Below are 27144 nucleotides of genomic sequence, written 5' to 3'. Positions count from 1 at the left end.
ACGCTTTTTAATATCTTGTAAATATGAGTGCATATTTTCTTGTTTTTCATTTCATAAATGTTTTAATGCTATGCTTAGGTAGTAGTGTTTTTTTTCTCTTTGCTTTTAAGTACTCTTTTTAGTATCCTCAAATGGGAAGCTGACTTGATACTTGGACAGAATTACACATCCTAGATGTGGGAAATTGGCAATTTGCCACAAGTAGGGGGTGCCAGATGTGGATCTTCTGGAATGCTGATTCAACAACCAAATTGGAGGGTTACCCGGATCAGGGACACTTATGCAATCATAGTAGATGCTTTACTTATATACACAATCTGAAATGCATCCTAGTAAATCCAGCAGTCCCTTTAAGTGTGTAACACCTGTAGCTAATGAAAAATGCAAAGTAGGCCCTAGTGCATCAATGTAACAATATTCTATTAAACAATATACATGTTAATCTGATTATTTTTTTTTTAAACTACCATTATGTTAAAGTCCATATCACAGTGATTAAAACCGTCCCAATTCACCGTTTTCTCTTGGGAAAAAAATTACCTTTTTATGGGGTAATCTCTGTGCCCGTTTTTTTTTTTTTTTTTTATCTTCACCATAAGGATTCCAGTGTCTCCCAGCTTGAAGGTCTCACTAATATAAAACCTTGTTCACTCAAAGCGCAAATAAGAGACCCAGAGGTAGACCATAGTGTAGTATGTTTATTGTAAAAAGGATGCAGACAGTTTAAAAATGCTACATTCTGTGCGACACACATCCAGCTCAACTGTAATACTCTAACAGCACCGCCGCTCATGTTGCAGGAGCCAGCGTGCTTTCCAAAGACCGGATGTAGTGCGATAAGGAAACCGGATTTGACGTATGTGGCTCAGCCTCTATGCATTTTGCGCATCTTTAGGAAGCTTATTGAGGTGTTGCTGCCATTAATTTCAAAATTACTTTATTTTTGTCCCTACAATTGTACATTTCCTCTTAAACATTTGATATTTTTTCTATTGTAAATAAAATGTGGGTTTATGGGACTTACAAATCATTGCATTCTGTTTTTATGTAGATTTTACACCGGGTCCCAAGTTTGAGTTTTTTAAGGTGTGGAAGAAACAAATATTGAAGTGGGGGTCTAGTCTAGAATAATGGTAGATATTTGTGAGATAATCTCATGAACCGCGTACAAACGTGTATCAAAGAACCACTTTCCCTTTCACATCTCCAGTAAATGTTTGGAACCAAAGGGAACATTTTGTAAAGCAATGATGGTGTTGATCAGCAGGATCTTACAGTTGATGATTTTTTAACATGGCTACACTCCTGAAGGCTAGATGGTTGACATCTTCCTAAGTCTTTTTATATATTTAAATGTATTCAGTTGAATATCAGCCCCACATCCTGAGATAAAGGCTTATTCAAAAGGAAAAGAGAATTTGGACTTTAAGGGCTCATTTACACTTGCTTCGGACAGGCTTTGTTAAAGCTCTTTGAACACTAGTCAAAGTCACTAAGTCACTAAAGAAAATGGTTAGCTTACAGTCCTGTTTACACCTACTTTTTGCTTTGCTTTAAAAATGATACCCTATGTAGCTTCAGTGGTGCTTCAAAGTCTTGTAAACCTCCATAAAAGTATAATGCAAAGCTCGCCCGAAGCCCTATCAAAGCTCCACCAAAGCCTCATCGAAGCGCCAAGCAAAAGCAGGTGTAAACAGGACTGTAAGCTAACCATTATATTGACAGGAGCTTTGACTGGCATTCAGAGAGCTTTAACAAAGCATGTCCGAAGCCATGTTTTGAAGCAAGTGTAAACTAGCCCTAAAATGGGTACCCATGGGTCTGTACCTGGAGATATATAGTGCTGGCATGGTGGACGTTCCAGTTTTTATGATCATAAACAGATGAATAAGACTTATCATGCTTGTCTTTACATATTGGAGGGTTTTCCCAACAAGTCATTCTCTATTCAGATATGATATTGCTTTCAAGTGGTTTCTTTGTATGTGGATTGGCAGAATTGCTAAACCTTTGCATATTGGACCTCCAGTTGGCTTATCGAGTTGGGGGGGGGCTCTTATTTGGGCTGATTTCCTGCCCACTTCCTGCTGAGGTATCTAATGATTTACACACTAGCGCTCTGGAAGAGGTGTGTCTATGCCCTCATTTGGGTTCCCCAGAATTGGTATATTGCAAATCATCACTACCTACCCATTCACCCTCCACTAGAACCCCTGAAGAAGCCGACAAGGAGAAATGTGTTGGGTTTGGCTATCTCCTTGGTGTAATCTCCCTCCACTGATGTTTTATTTGATATTTTTGTTATATCTGATCAGTTACCAGAGGGGGTAATGCCTTTTTGGAGACTTGGGGGAGGTTATGAGGTTTAATGCTATGATGCTGTGAAATGTTTAGAGTATGTATGAGACCCGCTTATCTATGTATTAATGAAAAAAAAAAAAAATTGTATATGATGTGCGGTTAATTATTCCAGGAGGAGGTTTTTCAGCACCTTTTCCCAATTCTTTTTTTCCTTTTTTATATACTGTACATCTTCCAAAGTCTACCATTGCACCTGTAGGGCATATTTTGCATTGTGCAAGGCTAGGACATTTCTTCCCGGGAAGTACTCCATGGGCTGTTTTCTAGACCATCTTCTGGCCTTGAACATTGAGGGGCAAATTTCTGTCCTGGCCTTTCTGTGCCAGATTGTTGGTCTCTCATTACGTGAATATTTTGAGCAGGGTGTCACGTTTCTTCCCCCTTAGGTCCCTGTGACTCAGTGGGAACTTTACTTGGTTCATTCAACCTTTCAGAAGCTGCCATTTGAACCCAAAAGAGGTATTGCCTTGTTTTACCTCACTTGCAAGCTGGCCTTTCTTGTGGCCATCTGCACAGTGTGGAAGGTTTCTAAACTAGTCCTTTTTATCCTTTTTTTATAAAGGGTCTTTCCTGGTGTTACATGAGAGCATAGTTGCCCTGAGGTCTAAAGCTGTCTTTGTCCTTAGGATAATTTCCTCCTTCCACCTCAACCAGGTAATTTATCCTCTCCTCCTTATATCCCAAGGAAATATATCCACTGTCTTGAAGCGGTTTGCACTGTGAGTCATCTCCTGCCTACCCTGTAGATTTAAAGAAATGTTCTCCATGATTAAGCTGAGGCTGCTTTTACCTGCTAATTACATGGCCAGGATAGGTGTGCGGCAGCTGGAACAATTTTTTTTTTTTTCACCTCTACAGCGTGCTTTGTCAGGATGGACTCACTCCCAGCCTACACCCTCATAGCAGAATCCACCTTACGGGACCATATTCGCTTCAGCAGGGACCCCTAAGCTACATTCAGGATGATATAGCTACAGGTTCTTTATAGCACACAGATTCTTTCTTTCACTAAGGTTCTACAGGGGCTCACTTCTTGCATCACCATTGCTAGATATGTTAGACAAGTCATCATTCGAACCTAAGGTCTAAGTATTGGCAGGCAACTTTGGCCCTCCAGCAATTGTGGAAATACGCTTTTTTTTTTTTTATATGTATGATCTCCCAATTGATTGCTGCAAAGGTGAAGCTTAGTGGGAGGGGTTATATTGGGGATGTCCCTTCTGCTTTCTTTTTGCTTGCGTTCAAACACCTGAAGGTAGCTGCATATGTAACACCTTGTACTAAGACACTGTATCCTGCCTGTACTGTATTCCAAAAAACAGATTTTTTTTTTTTTTTTTTGGAAGTCAAAAATCCTGTGCTTTCTGTAGCATGCAGGTTGTACAATGTACACTTGGGTGCACAGTAGTGACAGGTGGATCGTACAGCTAGCCTGTATAAATCAATGACAAGCTGGTTTAAAGTGTTTAACCCAAAAAAAAAAACTGTTCCTTTTAAAGCATGTTATACAGCACAGTGCTTGTGCTGTGTCATTTGGCCCCCTGTATACCCTAAAAAAAAAACCTGTCTGATCCTGCCTATGCCCTCCTCCCTGCAAACAGATAGGATAATCATGGCTGCTAAGCCCTGATCCCGTGGTCTGTTTGCATGATTGTGTCAGCTGCAGCTCTCCCTGTGCCTGTGTCCTCTGTCGTCCTCCCCCGCGCGCACCCCAATCCCCCAGCTCCTCTTGATCTGCTATAAAATAATCTTATCCCCTCTGTACCTACTTTTAATGTGTCTCTGTGCCTGTTTTAAGGTAAAAAATCCATCGATCTGTACCTTGTATGAGTGTGGCTCCAGGCGCTCAGCTCCTTGTCGGCTCTGTCTCTTCTCCCCCCCGCTGACGTCAGCTGGATGGTTCGGCCCTGTCCACTGCAGTTGTGAGCCGGAGAGAGAAGGAGAGGAATCAGCTGTGCGCCCGGAGCGCAGCTTATCAATACAGATCGGCAGATTTTTTTACAGAACAAAGGCACAGGGACACATCTTAACCACTTGACAACTGGGCACTTAAACCCCCTTCCTAACCAGACCAATTTTCAGCTTTTGGTGCTCTCACATTTTGAATGACAATTACTCAGTCATGCAACACTGTATCTATATGACATTTTTGTCCTTTTTTTCACACAAATAGAGCTTTATTTTGGTGGTATTTAATCACCGCTGGGTTCTTTATTTTTTGCGCTATAAAAGAAAAAAGACCGAAAAATCTGTAAAAAAAAAAAAAAAAAATTTTTCTTCATTTGTTATAAAATTTTGCAAATTAGTAATTTTTCTTCATATATTTTGGCCAAAATTTATACCGCTACATATCTTTGGTACAAATAACCCAAATCGGATATTATTGGTCTTTGTGAAAGTTAGAGTCCAAAAGCTATGGTGCGAATATCTGAAAATTGATCACACCTGAAGTACTGACGGCCTATCTCATTTCTTGAGACCCCAACATGCCAGAAAAGTACAAATACCCCCCAAATGACCCCTTTTTGGAAAGAAGACATTCCAAGGTATTTAGAAAGATGCATGGTGAGTTTTTTGAAGTTGTCATTTTTTCCCACAATTCTTTGCAAAATCAAGGTGGTTTTTTTTACTTTTTTTTTTTTCACAAAATTGTCATATTAGCAGGTTATTTCTCACACACCGCATATGCATACCACAAATTACACCCCAAAACACATTCTGCTATTACTCCTGAGTACGGCGATACCACATGTGTGAGACTTTTACACAGCATGGCCACATACAGAGGCCCAACATGCAGGGAGCACCTTCAGGCGTTCTGGAGTGCCCAGGCCAATTCTGACATTTCTCTCCTACATGTAAAAATCATAATTTATTAGCTAGAAAATTACATAGAACCCCAAAACATTATATATGTTTTTTTAGCAAAGACCCTAGAGAATACAATGCGGTCGTTGCAACTTTTTATCTCGCACGGTATTTGCGCAGCAATTTTTTTAACGCGTTTTTTTTTGGAAAAAAAAACTGTTTTGTGCTTTACAAAAACCAAAACAGTAAATTTAGCCCAATGTTTTTGCACAATGTGAAAGATGAAGTTACACCGAGTAAATAGATACCCAACATGTCACCTTTCAAAATTGCACACGCTTGTGGAATGGCGCCAAACTTTGCTACTCAAAAATCCCCATAGGCGACGCTTTAAAATTTTTTACTGGTTACATGTTTTGAGTTAGAGTAGGTCTAGGGCCAAAATTATTGCTCTCGCTCTACCGATCGCAGCAATACCTCACATGTGTGGTTTGAACACCATTTTCATATGTGGGCGGGACTTACGTATGCGTTTGCTTCTGCATGCGAGCACACAGGGACAGGGGCGCTTCAAATTTTTTTTTTTTTTTTTTATTCAATTTTACTTTATTTTAGTTTGATGCTTTTTTCCAAAAAAAATTTTTTTTTGACCACTTTTATTCCTATTACAAGGAATGTAAACATCCCTTGTAATAGGAATATGGCATGACAGGTCCTCTTTACAGTGAGATATGGGGTCAACAAGACCCCACATCTCACCTCTAGGCTGGGAAGCCTGAAATTTAAAAAAAAAAAAACGATCCTGGCTTCGATCGTGGTGAGTCAGTAGAAGCACCGGAGGGCGGCGGGAGGGGGGACATCCCCTCTCGCCTCCTGTAAGAATGATCAAGCAGTGGAACAGCCGCTATGATCATTCTTATGGTGTAGGGAATCGCCGGCTGAAAAAGCTGATATCTGAATGATGCCTGTAGCTGCACCCATCATTCAGATATCCCCGCACAAAATCAAGGATGTTGTTTGACGGCCAGCGGGCGGGAAGTAGTTAAAACGCATTTTTTTTTTTAACACAAAGTTGTCCATTTATACAATATTTCTAACACATAACATGTACATACCAAAAATGACACCCCAAAATAGATTCTCCTACTTCTCCTGAGTACGGCGATACCACATGTGTGAGACTTCCACATACATAGGCTGAGTACAGCCGAGTATGGCTCAGCATGGCGGGGGTATGGCTGGATGTCTCTGTGCAGCGCTGTGGGCACTACACATCCAGCCCACAGCGCTGCAGCCATCCATCCCCCTCTCCGCTCACAGTGTACCGATCGGTACACAGGAGGGGAGGAGAGGAACCGGCGTCATCAGATGACGCCGGTCTGTTTACATGTGATCGCGCCGTCATCTGACGGCGTGATCACATGGTAAACGCCCGCGATCAGTGGCCATTTACCGGGATCCGTGATGCGCCGGGTCCTCAGGACCCGGCGGTCACGGATGTGTTCGGGTGCGCGCAAGAGGGGAATTCTGGAAGGACGTCATATGACGTCCTCCCAGAGTTAAGCAACCGCCCTGCAGCTGTCATTCGGCTATGGGCCGGTTGTTAAGTGGTTAAGTAAGGTACAGAGTGGATAAGATGATTTTAAAGGAGTGGGTTAACCACTTTAGGCTGCACTGGGAACTCTTTGCATTGCCCTCAATACAGACTCTACATCCTGGTATGCATGTAAACAATAGGATTTGCATATATGCCCATGCCCCTGCAGTAAGGCTCAGTAAGGCTGTAATTTTTTTGTACAAGCTGGCTATACATGGCTGTACGATTCACCTGTCACTCCAGGGCAAAGAAAGATGCTCAAATGTGGCTGTCTGCAAAAGGCCTAAAGGACTTAAACATGGAGACTGTGTATACTGTATATTGCAGAGATGTACTGCATAGGTTTTTTTATGTATTTTGCTCTGCCTTACACTTTAATGACACTGAACTGCTTTTGATATATGTGGGCAGTTTAATCATCTATGGTTTGTTTTTTAATGGATGCAGGTAATAAAACCAGAAGCTACAGCTGCGCATAATGATGCAAATAATGCCGGGAGTCCAGATCTCATTATAGAGGCACAGTTTGACAGTGGACAGGAGGATGATGACTGCAGTAAACTGGGCAGTGAATTGAGGAATCTTCCTAAAGGTAACTAAAATATTTCATTTTCTTTAGACACTTTTGTACACGTGTGTGTGTGTGTGCGTGTGTGTGTATATATAATATGTGTGTGTGTGCCCCTATTTATCATAAGGTGAACTCAAAGATCTACGACTTATCCTACGTACAAAAAAGGCCTATTTCTCAAATATTATTCTAACAAATCTGTTAGTGAGCACTTCTCCTTTGCCGAGATAATCCATCCACCTCACACGTGTGGCATATCAAGATGCTGATTAGACAGCATGATTATTGCACAGGTGTGCCTTAGGCTGGCCACCATGAAAGGCCACTCTAAAATGTGCAGTTTTACTGTATTAGGGGGTGACCACCATTTCCCTAACGCAGTGCAGCGCATCTCCTTTGCATAGAGTTGATCAGGTTGTTGATTGTGACCTGTGGAATGTTGGTCCATGCCTCTTCAATTGCTGTGCGAAGTTGCTGGATATTGGCAGGAAATGGAACACGCTGTTGTATGCGCCGATATGGAGCATCCCAAACATGCTCAATGGGTGACAAGTCCGGTGAGTCCGGTGAGTATGCTGGCTATGCAAGAACTGGGATGTTTTCAGCTTCCAGGAATTGTGTACAGATCCTTGCAACATGGGGCTGTGCATTATCATGCTGTGTGTGTGTGTGTGTGTGTGTATATTTCATGCACCTTTTGAGCAACATATCTGTAGCTTAGTACATAATTAGGATCCCTTTCACACTGGGGTGTTTTTCAGGCACCTGAAAAACGCCTCCCCTGCAGCCCCAGTGTGAGAGCCAGAGTGCTTTCACACTGGGGTGGTGCGCTTGCAGGACATTGGAAAAAGTTTTGAAAACAGCATCACCGATCCTCCACCTCCCCTGCCCATTAAAATGAATGGGCAGTGCTGCCAAAGTGCTTTGGCAACTGCATTTTTTGGGAGCTATTAACCCTTTCTTCGGCCGCTAGCAGGGGTTAAAAGCGCCCCACTAGTGGCCGAATAACACTGCTAAAACTAGCAGTTCTTTCCCACCACTTGGCCTGTTGTCAGTGTGAAAGGGGTCTAAATGCAATTATCGTAATGGTACAGGACACAGGCAAAGTGTTCATAGATGCTAGGTTTATAGGCTCATACATTTAGGTGATTGGACACTGGCTAAGCTTTGAAGGACATGCCCACTGGGTGCCTAGTCCTCCGTGTGGGTTTTTTTTTTTGTCCTAAGGTGAAGGACCTCTTCTACTCCACTGAGAAATCACTCTTAGCTTTACCAATTCGTTTTTACTATTCTTATTTTATGTTTGCATTCTAGAATCCATTCCTTATACTGCTTCCAATACCACAAATGGAAGCAGTATATTTTGACCGGTGCATGTTTTGTAAGCCTTGGAAACAGTACCTAGACCCCACGATGTTGGAGTGGCCTGTAATATTGCTATGGGCACTGAATCCTGAATAAGCACTCACCTTGGCACTTGCATCACGTGCATCATTCTTAGTTAGCCACAGGGTGCTATACAGGTCCTTAGTTCATTCCTATGGACCTAGTCCCTGAAGCTCTGGTTAGGACCACCATGATGGGTTGTGTTTGAATGGTATTCACTATGGTGAAAACTTTTCAAATTTGGTGCTAAAACTAAACCACTAAGAACTTAGTCTCGGGTAGATGAGTAGGTGTTAAATCACACCACTGCTCGCACCTTTTACTGCCATTTATACGTTGAGTCTTGTACTGTAAGGTACTCAGGTTTTCAAATCCTTTTCAGTATAAGGATTTGCTACAGGCCAGTCAACACCTCAGGTTGCTGCATTCTACTTCTGGACATTCTTGCCCTATATTTTGCACACTACTCCCTAAGTACCCCATAGGGGAATACCCTCACACATAGCTATGGGGATCAGGCCAAAGCAAAAAACCACACTTTTGCACAAGGCTCAAAAATGCCACACCCTCCTGTTTCTCCACCAGAGCTAGATCTCAATGTTTGCTCTGAAGGCAGACACAGAAGGGGAGGAGCAGGACGTTTGGCACTATTGAAGGAAGCTATGGAAGATTTTTTTTTTCTCTCCCAGGTTGCTGCTGTTTAATCTTTGACGATTGGATCACTACAGAAAGGATTTTTACTCCTCCCAAAATCTTTGCTGAGCTCTAACCAGTGGAAAAAGTTCACAATGTAGTGGTTTATACCTGTTCCTGCCTTCAGTATAGAATGAACATCTCGCTGTACTTATTGAAGCTGTTCTTTTTAAGATTCTGCAGATAAAGTTTGAGGTGCTCTTAAAGGTGCTCAGGCCCAGCCCTGCAGCCAGATTTTGCTGTAATTGCAGTACGTCAAATTGAAATGAACAACCAACCATCACCCTGTTTTCAAGGATTGTGCTTTAACCACTTGGCGACCGCCTACCGCATATTTACTGCAGGAGGTCGGCTCTATTGCGTACCTGTATGTTAAGTGCAATAGCCACTGGGGGGGGGGGGGGTGCACGCTGATTTGGACACAGGGAAAGCCAATCAGAAGGTCCGGCAGCCACCTGCGATCATTCACGGTAGAGGCAGAACAGCGATCTGCCTATGTAAATAGGGATGATTGTAGATACACACTCACTCAGGTTGAACTGGATGGACTGGTGTCTTTATTCAATCTTACTAACTATGTAACAAGGCAGATCGCCCTTCTGACGGGAGATGATGGTGATCTTGTGTTCAGCACAAGAACATCGAGCTGTCTTCAGTCAGAGCAACCCCCACACAGTTAGCTAGCACCAGCTAAGCACATAGTTAACCCTTTGATCGCCCCTGGTGTTAACCACTTCCCTGCCAGTGTCAGTACAGTAACAGTGCATATTTTTAGCACTGAGCATTGATCACTGTAATGTCGCTGGTTCCCAAAAAAGTGTCATGTGTCCGATCTGTCTGTCGCAATGTCTGCTTTTGTGTGGATGCCCTAGAATAGGTGTCAGCAACTTATCTCCCACAGGCCGCATGCGGCCCCCCACCACTTAAAGTGGTGTTCCGGACGAAATTATACTTTTTAAATAAAAATACCTCTATAATACACAAGCTTAATATATTCTAGTAAAGTTAGTCTGTAAACTAAGGTCTGTTTTGTTAGTTTATAGCAGTAGTTTGTTATTTTATAAACTTACAGCAGGCCCTGGCCATCTTAAGTGTGGGCATTTGAAGCCAGACTGTATTTCTTCCTTGATCTCATCCTTGCAGATCTCGCACATGCTCAGTGCAGCACAAGCAGTGTAATAGGTTTTAGGTCAGGTTTCCATAACAACGGCGGTGTCAGAGGAAGTTGCCGCCCCTTCCCAGAAGGCATTGCAAACAGGAAATGATGCGATGGGCCGCAACCAGGGAGGAGGGAGTGAAAAATGAATACAGCAGATATACAGTAGGTGCTGAGAAAATAAAAAAATATCCAATTCGTTTACAGTGCAGTTTAGTGAGGGATGCTGAAGAGTTGTAAAAGTGGGATGGAACTCCACTTTAATGTCCAGCTCTACAGTGCCCATAAGGAATTTACGGGCACCCGGCTTGCAGACATTTCCGCTGCTCTCTCCTCTTCATTTGACAGCGGCCGGTATCACAGGGCTGGATGGGGACAGGAACTGCGGGAGTTAACTTTTCACATTAAACAGTAGATTTTCCGGGGGGATCCTAGGAATCAATCACCAGCCTGTTAATGTGAAAAGTTGTTAACTTTAAAAGTTCCTGCCCCCATCCAGCCCTGTGATACCAGGTCTGCTCTGCTATACATCTGTTTAAATTCTGCCTACAGTGTGTTTGTGTGGGATGCAGGGGGGGCAGAGGGCACTAGTCACGGGGGGGGGGGGTGCAGGGGACAGGACACTGCTTTGGGGGGCACAGGAAACTGCTATGGAGGGAGGGGGGCAGAGGACACTATGAGAGTGATGTGCCAGAGGACGGAGGACACTGAATAGAGGGGGGGACCCTATTAGATTTCACTCCTGGGGACGGGGCCCCCCATTTTCCCTTGGAACAGGGACCCTATTTCCAGACCATGCTGGCTGACAGGGCTGGCGTCAGTCACCCTTGGGTGCCAGGCTGGGGGGAGGGGGACAATAAAACCCAAATCCCCAGCCACATGCTCCTTCAGGGTGTACTGGCTTTGTATTAGTGAAGCACCTTTTAAAGGTGAGGTGAACCTGTACTGTTATTACTATGTTAGGACTATTATTATCTTCATTTATTAGCAGAGGAATGCGGCCCTCCATGTATTCACATACATTGAATCCAGCCCTTAAGTGGGAAAAAGGTTGCTGACCCCTGCCCTAGAACATATCAGACACCTTTCCAAAGTGGCTTTAATCTCGATTCACATGCGCAGAATCTTGAGGCAAAAAGCCTGGACAGCTGAAGCTGCCTGTAAAATGCACCTCATAGGTATGCCTTTTCAAGAAATTCCTTTTTTTAGAGCGCCACTTGACCAATGAAGGATGTCCCAGGAGGGGAGGTCTTTCTCCCACAGCAAAAGACCCCCCCCCCCCCAGGAACCTGTACATTTTTCAACTGTACAACTGTAGATTTGCAAATAGCCCTGAACCATCTCTTGTCCTAGGGAGTAGTTCCAGTACCTCCACCAGACAGGTTCAAAGAATTTTATTCAAACCTGTTCACCTTAAGCTCATTGGGGGTTATTTGTCCTTTTCTCAACTTAAAATCCTACAGTAAATGCCTTCAGAGTCCCAAATGTTGCATCTAATCCACAAGGTTGGTAAGTTGCCCCTCTGAGACAAGGAATACATGGCAACCATAGACACCCAAGATGCCCATCCGCATGTTGCAGTTTATCCGCCTCATCAGCACTTTCTGTGGTTTACAGTGGCAGACAATCACTTCTAGTATGTTTCACTCCCCTGTTCTCTGCTCTGAGTATTCACAAGGTCCTAGCAGCTCTTCTTGCCCTTCTCAAAACTCTGGGCATGCAGGTCACGAGCTACATAGACGACCTACTCCTGAAACACTCATCTCCAACTCTCCGCAAACATCCACAGGACTATTCAGATGCCACAGACCTTCAGTTGGGTGATCAATTTAAAAAAAAAAATCTGCCCTCGAGCCATATTTTCACCAGGAATATTTTGGTCTGGTCCTGGACACATCCTAAGCAAAGGTTTTCTTTTCAGAAAAGAAAATTATTTCTCTTGGATCCCCACTCTTGAGAATTGAGATCAGAGTGACATCCCAGAATGAGATTCTCCATGAGAGCTAGACATCATGTTGGCCTCCTTTTTTTTTTTTTTTTTTTTTTTTTTTGAGGCTATTCCATTTGCCCAGTTTCATTCAAGAGCTCTAAAACACATCTTGTCAACCTGGAACAGGCATGCTCCTTTTCTTGCCTTACCCATGCTCCTGTGCAGTCGAGTAAGAAACTCCTTATCTTGGTCGATTTGAACCCCAGTTTTAACAGTAGGGGAGTATCTTTCCCTATCACTGGAGAGTGAGAACAGATGCCAGTTTTTTCAGGGTGGTGAGGAGTGTTCCAGTCAAAGTCCAAAGAGGAGCATGGTCTCTAGTAGATGTCAAGCTCCTTTTCAATATCCCGAAGCTCAGAGCAGTTTAGCTAGCGCTACAACATTTAGACCCTCCTTCTGCAAGGACACTCAATAAGGGTGTAGTCAAACAATGCCATGGCTGTGGCCTAAATCAACCAAGGAGGCACCAGGAGTCCTGCATCCCTAAATGGAAGCAAGTCTGGAATCATTATCACTTTCCAGTAATCCTTGCAGCCCACATCCCAGGAGTGTTAACACTGGCACTTCAACCTCAGAGTGCACTTTACACCAAAGGTCCTGTTTAGCGCTTCTTGGTGATCTTTTGCAAATGGCAAGTACATCTACATGTGGCTCAGGCCTCCTCCAGGCGTCTGGCTCCCGTGTGTATGAAGTCAAACCCAGGCTGCTCCCAGTTGCTCTGGAGCGGCTTTTTGGCTCTGACTTTCTCTCGGTGAGATTGACATCCAGATTCCACCTGCCCACATCGCCAAGAGTTTCCAGCAAGGCATGACATACTACATTGCAGCACAACCCTGCCTAGCTGAGGCACAGCGGGCTTCCCGCACGAGATTGTCCACCCAGTGAGTCTCTGTATTGCTCTTGTAATCCAGTGTGGTTGTTTAATGATTATCAATTATGGCCGCTTTTTATCTAATGCTTGCCATTTGAACTAGTTTTAATAAACCTATTTTTGCTTTTCATACTGATGTCACTGGATCACTCTTCAGTGGATGTACTTGCCATTTGCATTTTACACCAATTGTCCGGTTTAGCACTTTTTATTGGTCTTTTCCACTCTGCTTGTTTTTAGCACTGATCTTGGTGCTTGTCCCCCCACATAGCTGCTTTATGGACCCCATCACAATAACCTTTACCACCATGGAAAAAGTTTCACCTTGGTTCTTTTAGCGCCAGACTTTGTTTTTGTGGTCTGTACTTCAACCCTGAGATTACTCTGCACCTCATTCTAGCCTTCCTACAATCTAATCTTGCTAGAGCTTGGCCTTTGAAAGAACAGCTATCAGCCTTGTCCGTTCTTTTTCAAAGACACATCGGGGATATTCCCTTCGATACCCTCTCCTGCAATTAGCCTATTTGGTTGGTAATATGTCTGTCAGACGTGTCTGATCTAGCAGCCTTTTCTTGTAAGAAGCTGTTCATCATACTAAAGTGAAGCTCCAGCTCCTCACCAAAAAATTAAGTCAGCAGCTACAAATACTGTAGCTGCTGACTTTTAATGTTAGGACACTTACCTGCCCAGGGGAACGCAAGCAGGTCCAAATCTAAAGCCTCCTCCCGGTCTAAGCATTGCGGTCAAGCGTGAGCTCTCCCAGCGTACGATCCTGGACTTCCTCCAGGAGGGGGTTGACCAGGGTCTCGCAGTGAATACCTTCAGGGTCCAGGTAGCGACCCTCTCCCTATTTTTTGATAGGCTCGCCCTGGATCCTCTTATAAAGAGGTTTTTGTTAGCCAGGGAAAGGGTCACTCCAATGAAATCCAATAGGTTTCCACCGTGGGACCTGACCTTAGTGCTTGAAGCCCTCTTTGAGCTGTAGGCTCAGATCCCTATTAAGTCTTTCCCCTTAGATAGCCTTCCTTCTGGTGATCACGACAGCCAGGTGAATAGGTGATGTACAGGCCCTGATGATTAAAAAGCCTTTTTTGTTACTTCTAGAAGATAGGGTTATCCTTGGGCAGGATCCTGTACTTGCCAAAGGTGACCTCGCAGTTCCACAGGTCACAAGAAATTGTACTCCCTTCATTCTGTGAAAACCCCCAGAATGAAAGGGAGGCTACCTTCCTTTCTCTAGATGTGAGATGTTGCCAACTAGTTTATTTAAACAGAGTTAGGAGTTTCAGAAAAACCAACCACCTGTTAGCTTTAGTGGCCAGAGGAAGGGACTCCAGGCTTCAAAGCCAACGGTAGCGATTAAGCAGACCAAAATTACTGGTAACAGTGTTTCTAGGAATTCTTACATGTCAGGCCTACTTCCCACCCCTTGTTTGTTGGTAGTATTTAATTCTCAAGAGAATTTTCCCTCATGCATTGGTGGCGGTTAATACTTCCTCACAACTGAAGAGAAGAGGAAAGGGCAGTGGCTTTTAACCTCTATGGTTTGTTTCCTGTCAGGTGAGACCAGTCATCTCTCAGGTGTGCTGTCCTGGTAGATTTCCTAGAAACACAGTTACCGTTGAGTGTAGCTGGTAATTTTTTAACTTTCCTGTAAGTTCCATATTTTGAAATACTGTACTGTGAAATACTGTACAGTACACAGGCCATCCTCTCTTTGATTCCTTGGTTATTCTGCATTGCTTGCTACAAACCTTAGGACTCACAAGTTCGGGTAAGGTTTTTGGGAAGGTGTATCCTTGAAAGTTTTGGCACTGTCCAATCACCTGAAGGTACAAGGCTATAACCCAGGATCTATGACTACTTTTCCCATGTCCTGTACTCCCAAGATTTGCAATTTGTATCAGTAAGTGGTTAAAGCTTGTAGTTTTTATTCTACTGACTGTCCTATGAGGCAGCAGGACCCCTGACCCTCTGTCTGGACGGTGCTGATTTTGCCCTGTGCTGATTACCCTCCCAAGGAAAAAAAAACTCTTTAGCAATACACACCAAACTGAGCATGGTGTAGAGTGCCCACACGTCTCTGTACTATCAGGAGATGGAGTGGGGACAGTGGAAGAAGGGGAAGATCAGAGAAAACAGGATTAAACAGGCTTTTTACACAATTCAGAGGATTAACCCCTTAGGTTCCACAGTGAGTATAACCAGCATGCTTTTCTGCATATACAGACTGATTTTACTGTTGTGGGTTTAGTAACACTTTTTTAAATGCAAATTAGATGAGTAAATTTGACCTAGTATTGTCCTCTTGCAATCCCCTGTGCATTAGAGTTCAGACTGGGGAAGAGAGAAGCAGCACATGGAGCCTGCTAGGTGTGCTGCACTGTTCATACACTAGCAAGACATGCTGATAAAAGGGAGCAGAGTTTCACTGTGCAGTCAGACTGGGGGGTGGGACAAGACCTGTATTTGCTGTAGCAGAGAAAAAAACTGTATTCTACCCTGCCAGACAGCTGTGCTGTTTGGCAGACCTGTATAAATATTAACTTGATGGACAGAAATACAAATTCTTTGGCAGATTAAACTACCTGTACTTAAAGTGTTACTAAACCTGAAAGTTTTTTTTTTTTTATCTTAATGCATTGTTTGTGTTAAGGTAAAAGTTTTTCGTTTCCCTGTGCCCCCCCCCCCCCCTTCCCAGTGTGAAGGGGAAAGAGGGGAGAACGGATCAGTGCTGTGCAGGGCTGTATCCTTTTTCCCCTTCTGTTTGCGCAGCAGTCTTACAAGCGCACTTTTTTTGAAAAAATCTACTTTTTTTTTTTAATTAAAAAATAAGACAAACAGTAAAGTTGGCCCATTTTTTTTTTTATATATTGTGAAAGATGATGTTACGCCGAGTAAATTGATACCCAACATGTCACGCTTCAAAATTGCACCCGCTCGTGGAATGGCGACAAACTTTTACCCTTAAAAATCTCCATAGGCGACATTTAAAAAATTCTACCGGTTGCATGTTTTGCGCTATAGGAGATATAGGGCTAGAATTATTGCTCTCGCTCTACCGATCGCGGCGATACCTCACATGTGTGGTTTGAACACTGTTTTCATATGCGGGTGCTACTCACGTATGCGTTCGCTTCTGCACGCGAGCTTGGCGGGACGGGGCGTGTTTAAAATTTTTTGTTTTTGTTATTTTACCTTTTATTTTTTATTTTTACATGGTTTAAAAAATAGTGTCACTTTTATTCCTATTACAAGGAATGTAAACATTCCTTGTAATAGAAAAAAAGCATGACAGGACCTCTTAAATATGAGATCTGAGGTCAAAAAGACCTCAGATCTCATATTTACACTAAAATGCAATAAAAACAATTTTGTCATTTAAATAAAAATTAAATTTGCCCTTTTAAGAGCTATGGGCGGAAGTGACGTTTTTACGTTGCTTCCGCTCTGCAGTGTCATGGGGATGGGTGGCCATCTTCCCCTCACTTGTCTCCATGTCAGCCCAGGGGACAGACGCAATCTCCTCCGCTGCTGCCGACGGCTCCGGTAAGCGGCGGAGGGCACCAGATCGCGGCTGGAGGGGGGCTCTCTCTCGCCACCGCTAAGTGATCTTACGGCGAATCTGCTGCAGAGACCACTTTTATCTTGTAGCCAGCCGAACATGGGGATACTAGCTGCCATAACGATATCTGTCCCCAAGGTAGGGACGTGCGGCAGTTGGCAAGTGGTTAAAGCGGTTGCATTACCATTTTTTAAAAATTTTTACCTACAGGTAAGGCTTACCTGCAGGTAACGTGATTATCTCCTAAACCTGTAGAGCCCTTTCACACTGGGGCAGTTTGCAGGAGCTATTGCGCTAATAATAGCGCCTGCAAACCAACCCGAAAGTGCCGCAGCCTTAATTCCAGTGTGAAAGCCCCGAGGTCTTTCACACTGGAGCGGTGCGCTAGCAGGACGGGAAAAAAAAGTCCTGCTAGCAGCATCTTCGGAGCGGTGAAGGAGCGAAGTGTATACCGCTCCTTCACCGCTCCTGCCCATTGAAATCAATGGGACGGCGCGGCCATACCACCAGCAAAGCGCCTCTGCAGAGGCGCTTTGCGGTGGTATTTAACCCTTTCTTGGCCGCTAGCGGGGGGTAAAACCGCCACGCTACCGGCTGAATACCGACGGTAAAACGCCGCTAATAATAGCGGCGTTTTACCGCCGCCCCTGCCCCAGTGTGAAAGGGCCTGTACTGTTTACTCTCTTTCCTTTTCTGCGGGTATACAACCGCTTTAGGTTCAGCTTTAATCATTTGCTAGTGAGATATTTAAACAGTTGTTGGAAGTCACCTGATTTTTGATAAACAAGTGTTGCTGATGAGGAAATTGCCAGTAAGTGGTTACAAAAAAACTCTCTAGCAAGAAAATAAAACCACCCATGTAGTTAAGTCCTGAGGATTGCAAATGTCAGTTAAATGATGGGGCAGGGCTTCATGCCAAGAGAAACCTGGAAGCAATATTAATTTGTAGAGTCTCTTTAGGCTAGGCCCCGGGTCCAGCAACTGATTTGAAGATTGGTTCAGGTGCTTGATTGAAACACACTTGAAGTCTTGCGGCATGAAAGTGCATGTAAATTTTACAATTCAAGTGATGCTATAAACTTTTTTTTTTTTTTTTTTTTTTATTCTCTGTAAGGTTATTGAAGAGAGCGGTGACTTACCTTCTTTTTGATCCCCCTACGGATTCTGTCTCCTTCCTGCGGGTGCCCCCCTCAGCAAGCTGTGCAGAGAGGGCACCCATGCAAGTGCTCGCTGTGCGTCCATAGACGCACACAGTCCGGCTTGGCCATGCCCCTGCTCCTTTCCCACAGTACAGCAGCGGCAGCCTATGGCTCCTGCTGTCAGTCTCCTGTGAAATAGAGCAGTGGGGCTGCTGAATGGGACAGTACTGAATTGTGAGAGCACTTGAGTGTTTAGAAGGGGGACCTACAACATGTGGGATGTTTTTTGCCTTAATGCAGGGAATGCATTAAAGTAAAAAAACAAACCCTTTAGAAGCACTTAATATTTTGTCCCTTTTTAGTATCGTAAATATACTATTTTTAAGTGTTTTTAAAGTTGTTCAACTGTAAAAATGCCACTTTATCCTTCCATAAATAAGTCCCTGTCCTCTCTGCCTAAGCTAGACTTTTTCTAATGACTTCTTAACAACTATTTGAGGAATGCGAACACCTCCCCTTTGTTATGAAGGAAATGTGAAGATTTTTCTATTCCTGTCCTATGGTGACAAAACTGCTTCATAGATAGTGTTTCATAGTTACATAGTAGGTAAGGTTGAATAAAGACAAAAGTCCATCCAGTTCAACCTGTGTAAGTGTACGTGTCAGTGTCAATAATCGTTTCCCATATTCCTGTATGTTAGGTTCATTAAAGCAGAGTGCCACCCATTTAAAAAATTATAGCTGCTGATTTCTAAAAAACACACTTGCCTGTTGCATGGTCCAGTGATGTGGCCGCCCGAAGCCTCACTTCTCTCCCCCTCCTCTCTGCAGCATCGGCATTGCAAGTGTGGGTGCCCAGGTGTGGCTTCACAGCCAGGTGCGCACGGCGCAAGCCAAGCTGCGGGTTATGAATGACTGGGCAACCTTCTGGGACCTGTGACGTGTCCTAGAAGATGGGAGGGAGGTGGGAGAGGTGAACTGCTTCTGGTGCCAGGAGAAGTGGGAGCTGTGTACCTGTGAAAACTCGGTACCTGCTCCCCCCCCCCCCCCCAAAAAAAAAATGATATGCCAAATGTTGCATGTCAGGGGGTCATGAGTGCTTAAAGCGGAAGTTCCATTTTTAGGCATAACTTCACTAATTGTGGAAGAGCGTTCTGCATCCTTATTGCCCTGACAGTGAAAACCCCCCTACGCAGCTCAAGGTTAAATCTCTTCTTCTCCACTCTGTGTGGCCCTGTGTTGTCCTGGTATTTTCTTTTACTTTCAATGATAGTAAACAGCACAAAAAGAGGGTGAATCGTCCTAATGGGGGCATAGATTGCAGTAAAGCCTGACAGGTGTTGTAGCCCAACCCCATCAATTTTTGCCTTTTTGTTTTTAAAACTAACGTTTCATGGGGTGTGTGTGTGTGTTGTGTGCTTTTTTTGGGGGGGTGTTTACTGCACATTGTTACAAGTAAAGCAGTGTATATTATCTCATGCAGTCTGCTATTGCTTGTAACCATACTCCTTTCGTAGCCTCTGGATATTGCACTGAGCAGCTGCATGGGTTGACAGCAGCCAATAACTAGTTGCACTGCTGGATCATCCCCTTTCTCCCATTCAAAGACTCTATTCTCCCTCACTGCATCTAGTTCTGTGAATGGCATGTGGAGTTCTGTCCTTCATCCACTCCATTTATAGACTATCCGGCCCCTTTTGTAACAACTTACACTTCTAATGCTGGCCATACACTATACAAAAAATCGTTCAAACCCATTTTCAAAAAATGAACATTTGGCCGTGAGTGAAGGATGGTGTAATGACCGATAAATCGTTCAGTGGACATGAATCCATTTTTTGTTTTTTCACATATACCTAGTGAAAACATTTTGGATGGGAAACACATTAATCCTTCAAATTTATCATTTGGCATAAATTTCCAAACTTGTCCTTTCGGTGTTATTTTTTTTTTCTTTTTTTTTTTTTTTTTTCTTCAAAAACGTCCCAACCGATTTGTGCCCATCAACTGGCCAAAAAACTAACAAACTGTTTAAATGACCGAATTTCGGACTATTGTTCGTATAGTGTATGACCAACATAACTTTGACATTTGCGTGGTAATGCAACACTGTACCCAAATAAAAGTTTTTTGTAATTTTTTTTTTGTACAAATAGAACTTTCTTTTTTTGGTATTTGATCACTAACTAGCAATCTGACTGACAATTTTGGCATAGTTTTTTTTTACTTTCTCCTCTAAAACGCCAACAAAAAAAAATTAAAAAAAAAAAAAAATTTATTTAAGCCAATATGTATTCTGCTACATGTTTTTTGGTAGAAAAAAAATCCCAGTAAGCGTATATTGATTGGCATACGCAAACATTACATTCTGCAAACTATGGGATATATTGATGGAATTAAAAAAAAAATAATATATATATTTTAGTAATGGTGGCGATCAGCGACTTATAGTGGGACTACAATATTGCGGCGGGCAATCGAACACTGACATTTTGCAGGAACTAATGACACGAATACAGTGATCAGTGCTAAAAAATATGCACTGTTGCTGTACTAATGACACTGGCTGGGAGGGTGTTAAACATCCAGGGCGATCAAAGAATTAACTGTATGCCTAGCAAGTGTTTTTTGTGGCACTAGGGGAAGAGCTTTTATTCCATCCCTTTCCCCCCCTTTCAAAACATAACTCTGCCTTGCTTAGATAGGCAGAGCTCCATTCTGAGTCGCTGCCCGATCTGTGGGTGCCAGCGGACATCCAGTGCCCAGCACCTGCAGATCTGCTTCTGCTGTGATCACAGCAGGAGTGGCCCGCCGGTGCCCCCTGTAGGCAGAAGTGCAGAATCATGTATATGTGTGGTCCTGCATAGGAGGACCATTCTGTAGCAGTAAATCTGCTATGGTGCGATCCGGAAGTGGTTAAATGTTTATAATTCCAACCATGCAAATGGTCATATACTGGGGAGCATTCATGACCATTTAATATGTATGATATACTGTGATTAGTGCAGGTATGTCCTAATGAGCAAAGGTTAAAATGCAGACACAATGTCTAATTTAAATGCAGGACTGAGGGTTGACTAATATATGTTCTCAATATATAGAACAAACTACACAAGTCACACACATTTTCAGTTGCTGTGCAGTCACCATGGATAACCTTTTCTCTCAATTTGCTGTGCAAATGTTATTTTAACCTGAAAAAAGGGTTTTTTTTTCCTGCTTTTACGGAAGCCCATGAACATTTGAAGAAATCTTCCAAAAGATCATCTTTCAGCAAAAAGGATTTTTAATCTCCTTTTCTTCAGCCAACAGAACTCCAGTGATTAAAGGTGGGACTTGGATGGCTATTTTTTCAGTGCTTGCTAATCTGTGCATGGATAGATGTCTCTTAACATGGGAGAGAATTTGTTTTAAGAAGACTGTGTGGCTGAAGCTGTAATCTCTTAAAGAACAAAATATATTGCTTGTGGAGATGAATGCACTCTAAAGCAACAGCTCAGCACACTAGTGTTAAAATATATTTTTCAACAAAAGGGATGGATCAATTTGAAATGTATTATTGCCACTAGTTCTACGCATGTGTTTCAAACATGTTCTTTGAAGATGCATTACAGTCAAAATAGAAAATTGGGTCTTAAAATGCATACAGCGTGTAAAGCAAACAGGCTAATTACATAAATTGCTGTAGTGCACCAGTTCACCCTGTGAAGTCTCTCAGCCATATCTGGTGCTTACCCAGTTGTGGCTGCAGTGGATTACACAGAATCCAGTTTTCGGTCAACGTAGTGATGTTCCTATTTTAGTGTTTGTCGTTTGCTGCTTTTACTGTGTTTGCACACAATATGTGTGCTGCTCAATTTTATTGCAAATAGATGCTGATTCATTAGCAATCTAAACACACAAATTCCAATGCTGTTATTGCAATAAGAAATAAGGCAACAGGGGAAGCCTCTGTATTTCTCACTGTACGGCTTTTGTTTATATGCAATCCTAAAGCACCCAATATACCCTCAATGTCAGAAGGTGTCGATCTTCTTGGCCCCCTGCATCTCTGTGGTAGGATACAGTCGTGATGTGAGTTTAGAGGCAGAAACGAGTAAGATCTTCCGGGGATGGACATTTCTGGAAGTGTCAATTTCCAGCAGACTTTTTAGGAGAAGGGAGAGATCATGAATAGAGCAGTGTTTGACGGTGCAAACACGTAAAAAGGTGAGTACATTTCTGGTAGAACACCTTCTCATAAAAAGATTTCCATCACTTGCGCTGATAATGGTGTCACTGGCAAGTGTGTCCCAGGCTAACCTTTTGTCCTTTGGGACCCTAGAATGTCCATGGTTGGTGTCCTGATAGATTGTGGTTGGAGATCTGGAGTACAGTACAAACTTGGACATGCTCTGCCCTGAACACTTATTAGCTTACAGCTGTCAGATCCTGGCCACTGTGGCCAGGAAAACAGCAGATCAAGTCTTTTCTCCATAAATAGTACTTGTCACTTTCACATTGCTGTTACTTGAGGGACTTTTCATTCCCCTAGTGTTTTAAAATCTGAATAAAGTTTATTAACTTTTAACAGTACAATTAAACAATGCACATTTATATTATACCTTCACAGAGTACAAAGTAGAATAATGTTCTTGGCCAAAGCAGGTTTATAAAAATGATTGAACCTGAGATGTCAGTTGTTATATCTCAGTGTATGCATTCCTAGATATGGTTTAGGAAGACATTTTCATCATATTTCTTCCCCAGTACTTTAAATTAAACTCACTCCAAGAGTGAGGACACACTGAGCGGTTGAGTTCCCATGTTAAGTCAATAGCCTATCAAGAATTGGGTCTAATAGAGCCAAGCCAGGGATAGGTAGCCAGCATCCCCAGATCTTATTGAACTGGGTCATGCTGCCTCTATGCTGATATATCAAGCGCTCATATCTCAAAGTTCATCCCATATTGGCTAACCACATCTCTAAAGTTGGAGAGGTTTGAAAGATCCAATGTTGCAAGATCCGCTTTCGAGCTTGGAACAGTGCTCTGGACACCGTCTCTGACATTTGTCCATTATAACCTCATCCAGTATACCCAATAAGCACGCTTTAGGGTCAAGTGAGATGGTTACTTGAAAAATACTGTTGATGGTGTTGCATTATTTATTGAATTGTTAAGCTAAAGTGTCTTTGGACATTTTTTTATATCAGTTTGTCAGTTTTGTAGTGGCACATATTTGGTATCCATTTATGAGTGTAAGTTTTTTGCATAATGGGTTGATCATGAGGTACCACATCCCTACTTAGATAAAGCTGAGAGATTTTTGAGACTTTGTTGCCAAGATAAAGTAAACCCTTTGAATTGAATGGTAATTGTGCGGTCATGCAACACTGTACCCAAATGAATCTTATTTTTTTTTTCACCCCAATAGAGCTTTCTTTTGGTGGTATTAATCGCCACTGGGTTTTTTTATTTGCTAAACAAATTTTGAAGAAAAAATTCTTAGTTTAATAATTTTTTCTCCTTCACTGATGTGCACTGATGTGGTGGCCATGGATTGGCACTTTAGGTGGGCACTTCTGGGCTTTCTTGATGGGTCTGCACTAATAAACGATGCGCTTAATATCGGCGCAGACCCCCCCCCTGTCAGGAGAGCCTCTGATTGACTCTCCTACTCACGCCTTGTCAGCGTTAATAGAGGAAAAGCCCACTTCCTGGTTATGATGTGATCAGCTGTGATTGGACACAGGAGAGAGCAGCGCCGCTCTAAGCGTATTTACTTCATAAACAGCTTTAATTTTCTTTAAAATGCACTCCCATTATGTCAATGATGATCAGGCGTTGGATTGTGGTGTGGTTCAAGAGTTTCTTCAGCTGTGCTGTGTAATCCTTTGGTCCTTACAAGCTGGGCAGCAGTGATTCGTCAGTCCCCAGCCGCTCAATTGGCGTCCATAGCTCTGAGGCTGAGGGGTGTGTCAGCAGGCACATCAGCAGGTAACTTCCACAGGGCACGTCAGACTCTGAGAGTCAACGGGCGTGGCTATAGCGCTCGTGTTCAGAGCATACCTGCTCCTTTCTCAGGCATAGGATCCGGCCGTCCTCAGTACAGTTTATATGGCAAGAGGGGAGGGGGCTGTGCTGAGCAGACTGCAGGTTCCAGCAGAGAAGCGCTGGTTGTGAAACTGCAGGAGAGTGCTTATGTGGGGTTAGGATAAACCTTATAAACAAATATCTGTATGTACATAATAGGTTGAAAAACAGTGGGAAATGTAATTAGGACTGAAGTAAATAATAACTGGTCATAAATTAACTATATAGAGCATTAGGGGGAATAAGGGCTGAATGATGGAATAGAAGAATTAAAATGAGCCTGAATATAGAGGTAAGGGTGATTTAAAGAATAATCATATGAAAAATGAAATGAAGAATAATAATGTAGATAATGAAAATAAAAAAAATAAATATAAAAATACGTTATTTTTGGACAGAAGCAATTGCAGAAAAAATGAATTTTCATTATGGAAAACCTTTTTGGTATGTGTATATATACACATACACACACACACACTTTTCCATAATGAAAATTCATTTTTTCGGCAATTGCTTCTGTCCAAAAATAACTTATTTTTATATTTATTTTTTTTATTTTCATTATCTACATTATTATTCTTCATATCATTTTTCATATTATTCTTTATATATAATATATATGTGTGTATGTATATGTGTGTGTATATGTGTGTGTATATGTGTGTATATATATATATATATATATATATATATATATATATATATATATATATATATATATATATATATATATATATATATATATATATATATATATATATTACAGGACGCCGTGGCTGGGTCCTGGAAGGACGCTATGTTTCCCCTCTGTTTGGACTGTGGTCCCTTTAAGGGAACAAAAAGGGTTAACTCACCTGTCAGAGGAAGTGGGTTTAAAACAAGACAGGAAGTTGGAGTGGATGGTGGAGGAGTGTAAAGGAGAATGTGGGTGGTGGATGGTGTTTGTTGTGCAGCAACAAAAGTGAATAGCAGTGTCCTGCCTGGAAGTCTCCTGCCAGGGGAAGCTAGCTGCAACAGAAATTAAGGACTGTTTAACTGCGATAGCAGTTCTGGACTTTGCAAGTCGGTGAGACTAAAACCTTTTTCTTTTGTTTTTGCTGCTGTAAAGCTATTTAAGTTCAATAAATCTCCTTTTGAGTGAAAAGCCTGTGTCCTGCGATCTAGCTGGTCCCCCAAACATTACAATATATATATATATATATATATATATATATATATATATATATATATATATATATATATATTTATTTTGTATGTTTTTTTTTTTTTTTTTTTTTTTGGCGAAGAGGTGGGTATGTGTTAGGTTTGTTTTAAAAAAACATATACCCACTACTTCGCCAAAAAATACATTTTATATATTATTTTTTTTTTTTTATAAACCTATTGACTGGTTTGTTGGGTATCCTCACAAAACTATGTGAAGACAATCAGTGGCGACAGAAACCTGTTGAGATACTATTTTTGAAAAGATTAATTATGGTTATACCTAATTAAAATTCTTTAAAAACCAAGTAAAAACAAAATCAAGATCAGAAGCAACACACTGTTTTTAGAGATGTTAGAGGGCACAGCTGTATGCATAAGGATATATGGTTATCGAGGGGGAAAGGGGATAGGTGGGTGGTTTTTACGGGGGGGGGGGGGGGATGAGGGTGGCTGCCTGAATTACAATTAAAGGATCTGTAGGTGTTCAATGTTAGTAGATTGCGTGGATCTCAATTTCTTCGTTTAAGCCTCCCGGCTTAAGACTGTCTAGAGCAGTGATGGCGCAACCTTGCCACCCCAGATGTTCTGGAACTACATTTCCCATGGTGCTCAACTACACTGCATAGTGCATGAGCATCGTGGGAAATGTAGTTCCAAAACATCTGGGGTGCCAAGGTTTGCCATCACTGGGATAGAGTGTAAATCCACAAAGTTTCCCTTGCACAGGCGCTTGATGCTCTCTGCTCGAGGGAGACTTCCCGGGATGGTCTCTATAGCCCAGACCTGTAGGCCATTGGTGGAGCCCTTATAGAATTCAGTGAAATGTCTAGGGATAGTGAGGTTACTATTTTCAATGGAACATCTGTGTTCCCCAAACCTTTTTCGTAGGGTTCTAGTGGTACGCTCTATGTAGAGCAAGCCACAGGGACAAGAAAGGCAAAAAACTACAAATTCTGTTGAGCAGTTAAAGAATTCCCCCAGGGGATATGTTTTGTTTTATTTTTTGTAGTGAATTGTTTTTGTCTGTGTTGGACAAATTTACAGGTGAGGCAGTTGAACTTTTGTGGCATTGGTACATTCCCTTAATGTCTAGGAAAGTAGAGGTAGATGTTAGTTCGGGTTTGTGCTGTTTTAATTTGCTGGGCGCTATCTTTCTTTTTATATTTTGGTCCTTTCTGTATGTGATTTTGGGTATATCACTGAGACTGTTTTGGAGGTGGGGATCTTCTCGCAGTATACCCCAATGTTTATGAAAAATATGTTCCACCTTTTTTATGCTGTGTGTGGAACCTGGGTAATGAATCTAGTTGTCTGGGAGAGTGGAGTAATTGCCAAATCAATAATGCTGAGTAGATATTTCTTTGGGTACCTTCATCCTTGATAGATATTTAGATCTCCGATCTTGGTAAAGAGCCTATGACGTTGGCTATTTACCATGTGATCAGTTGTGTCCAATCACAGTAAAGAGGATGGGATGGAGCGCTAGCAGGAACCACTTAAAGTAAATGAGTAGGTGGATAAGAAATGTTAGTGGTGATTTCTAGTAATTTTCAAGTTCTAGTTGGGAGGGTTTTTGATCAGTTTTTCCTTTTTCAGTTCAGACATATATATTTCTGGCAGAGGTAGAAAGCGGCAGCCAGCTCAGGAGAGCAGAAGCAACTCTGAGGCAATGAGAGAGAGAGAGAGAGACTGAGCGTACTGCAGGTTCCAGCAGAGAAGCGCTGATT

The 27144-nt window shown here is 42.4% G+C and overlaps 1 protein-coding gene across 22 annotated transcripts in view; it reads left to right on the top strand.

Annotated features, from left to right (window-relative positions):
• Window positions 1-27144, top strand: part of DIS3L2 (DIS3 like 3'-5' exoribonuclease 2) — a 1051599-nt gene that overhangs the window by 393102 nt on the left and 631353 nt on the right. For all 22 annotated transcript variants that reach the window (XM_073626503.1, XM_073626502.1, XM_073626498.1 and 19 more), the window contains one exon: window positions 7214-7358. In XM_073626503.1, the coding sequence (XP_073482604.1) occupies window positions 7214-7358 (145 nt within the window). The remainder of the gene's footprint in view (window positions 1-7213; window positions 7359-27144) is intronic.

The sequence above is a fragment of the Aquarana catesbeiana genome, linkage group LG04 (assembly GCF_042186555.1).
Source record: "Aquarana catesbeiana isolate 2022-GZ linkage group LG04, ASM4218655v1, whole genome shotgun sequence".
Classification (NCBI taxonomy): Eukaryota; Metazoa; Chordata; class Amphibia; order Anura; family Ranidae; genus Aquarana; species Aquarana catesbeiana.
This window is presented reverse-complemented; position numbering and strand designations above follow the sequence as displayed.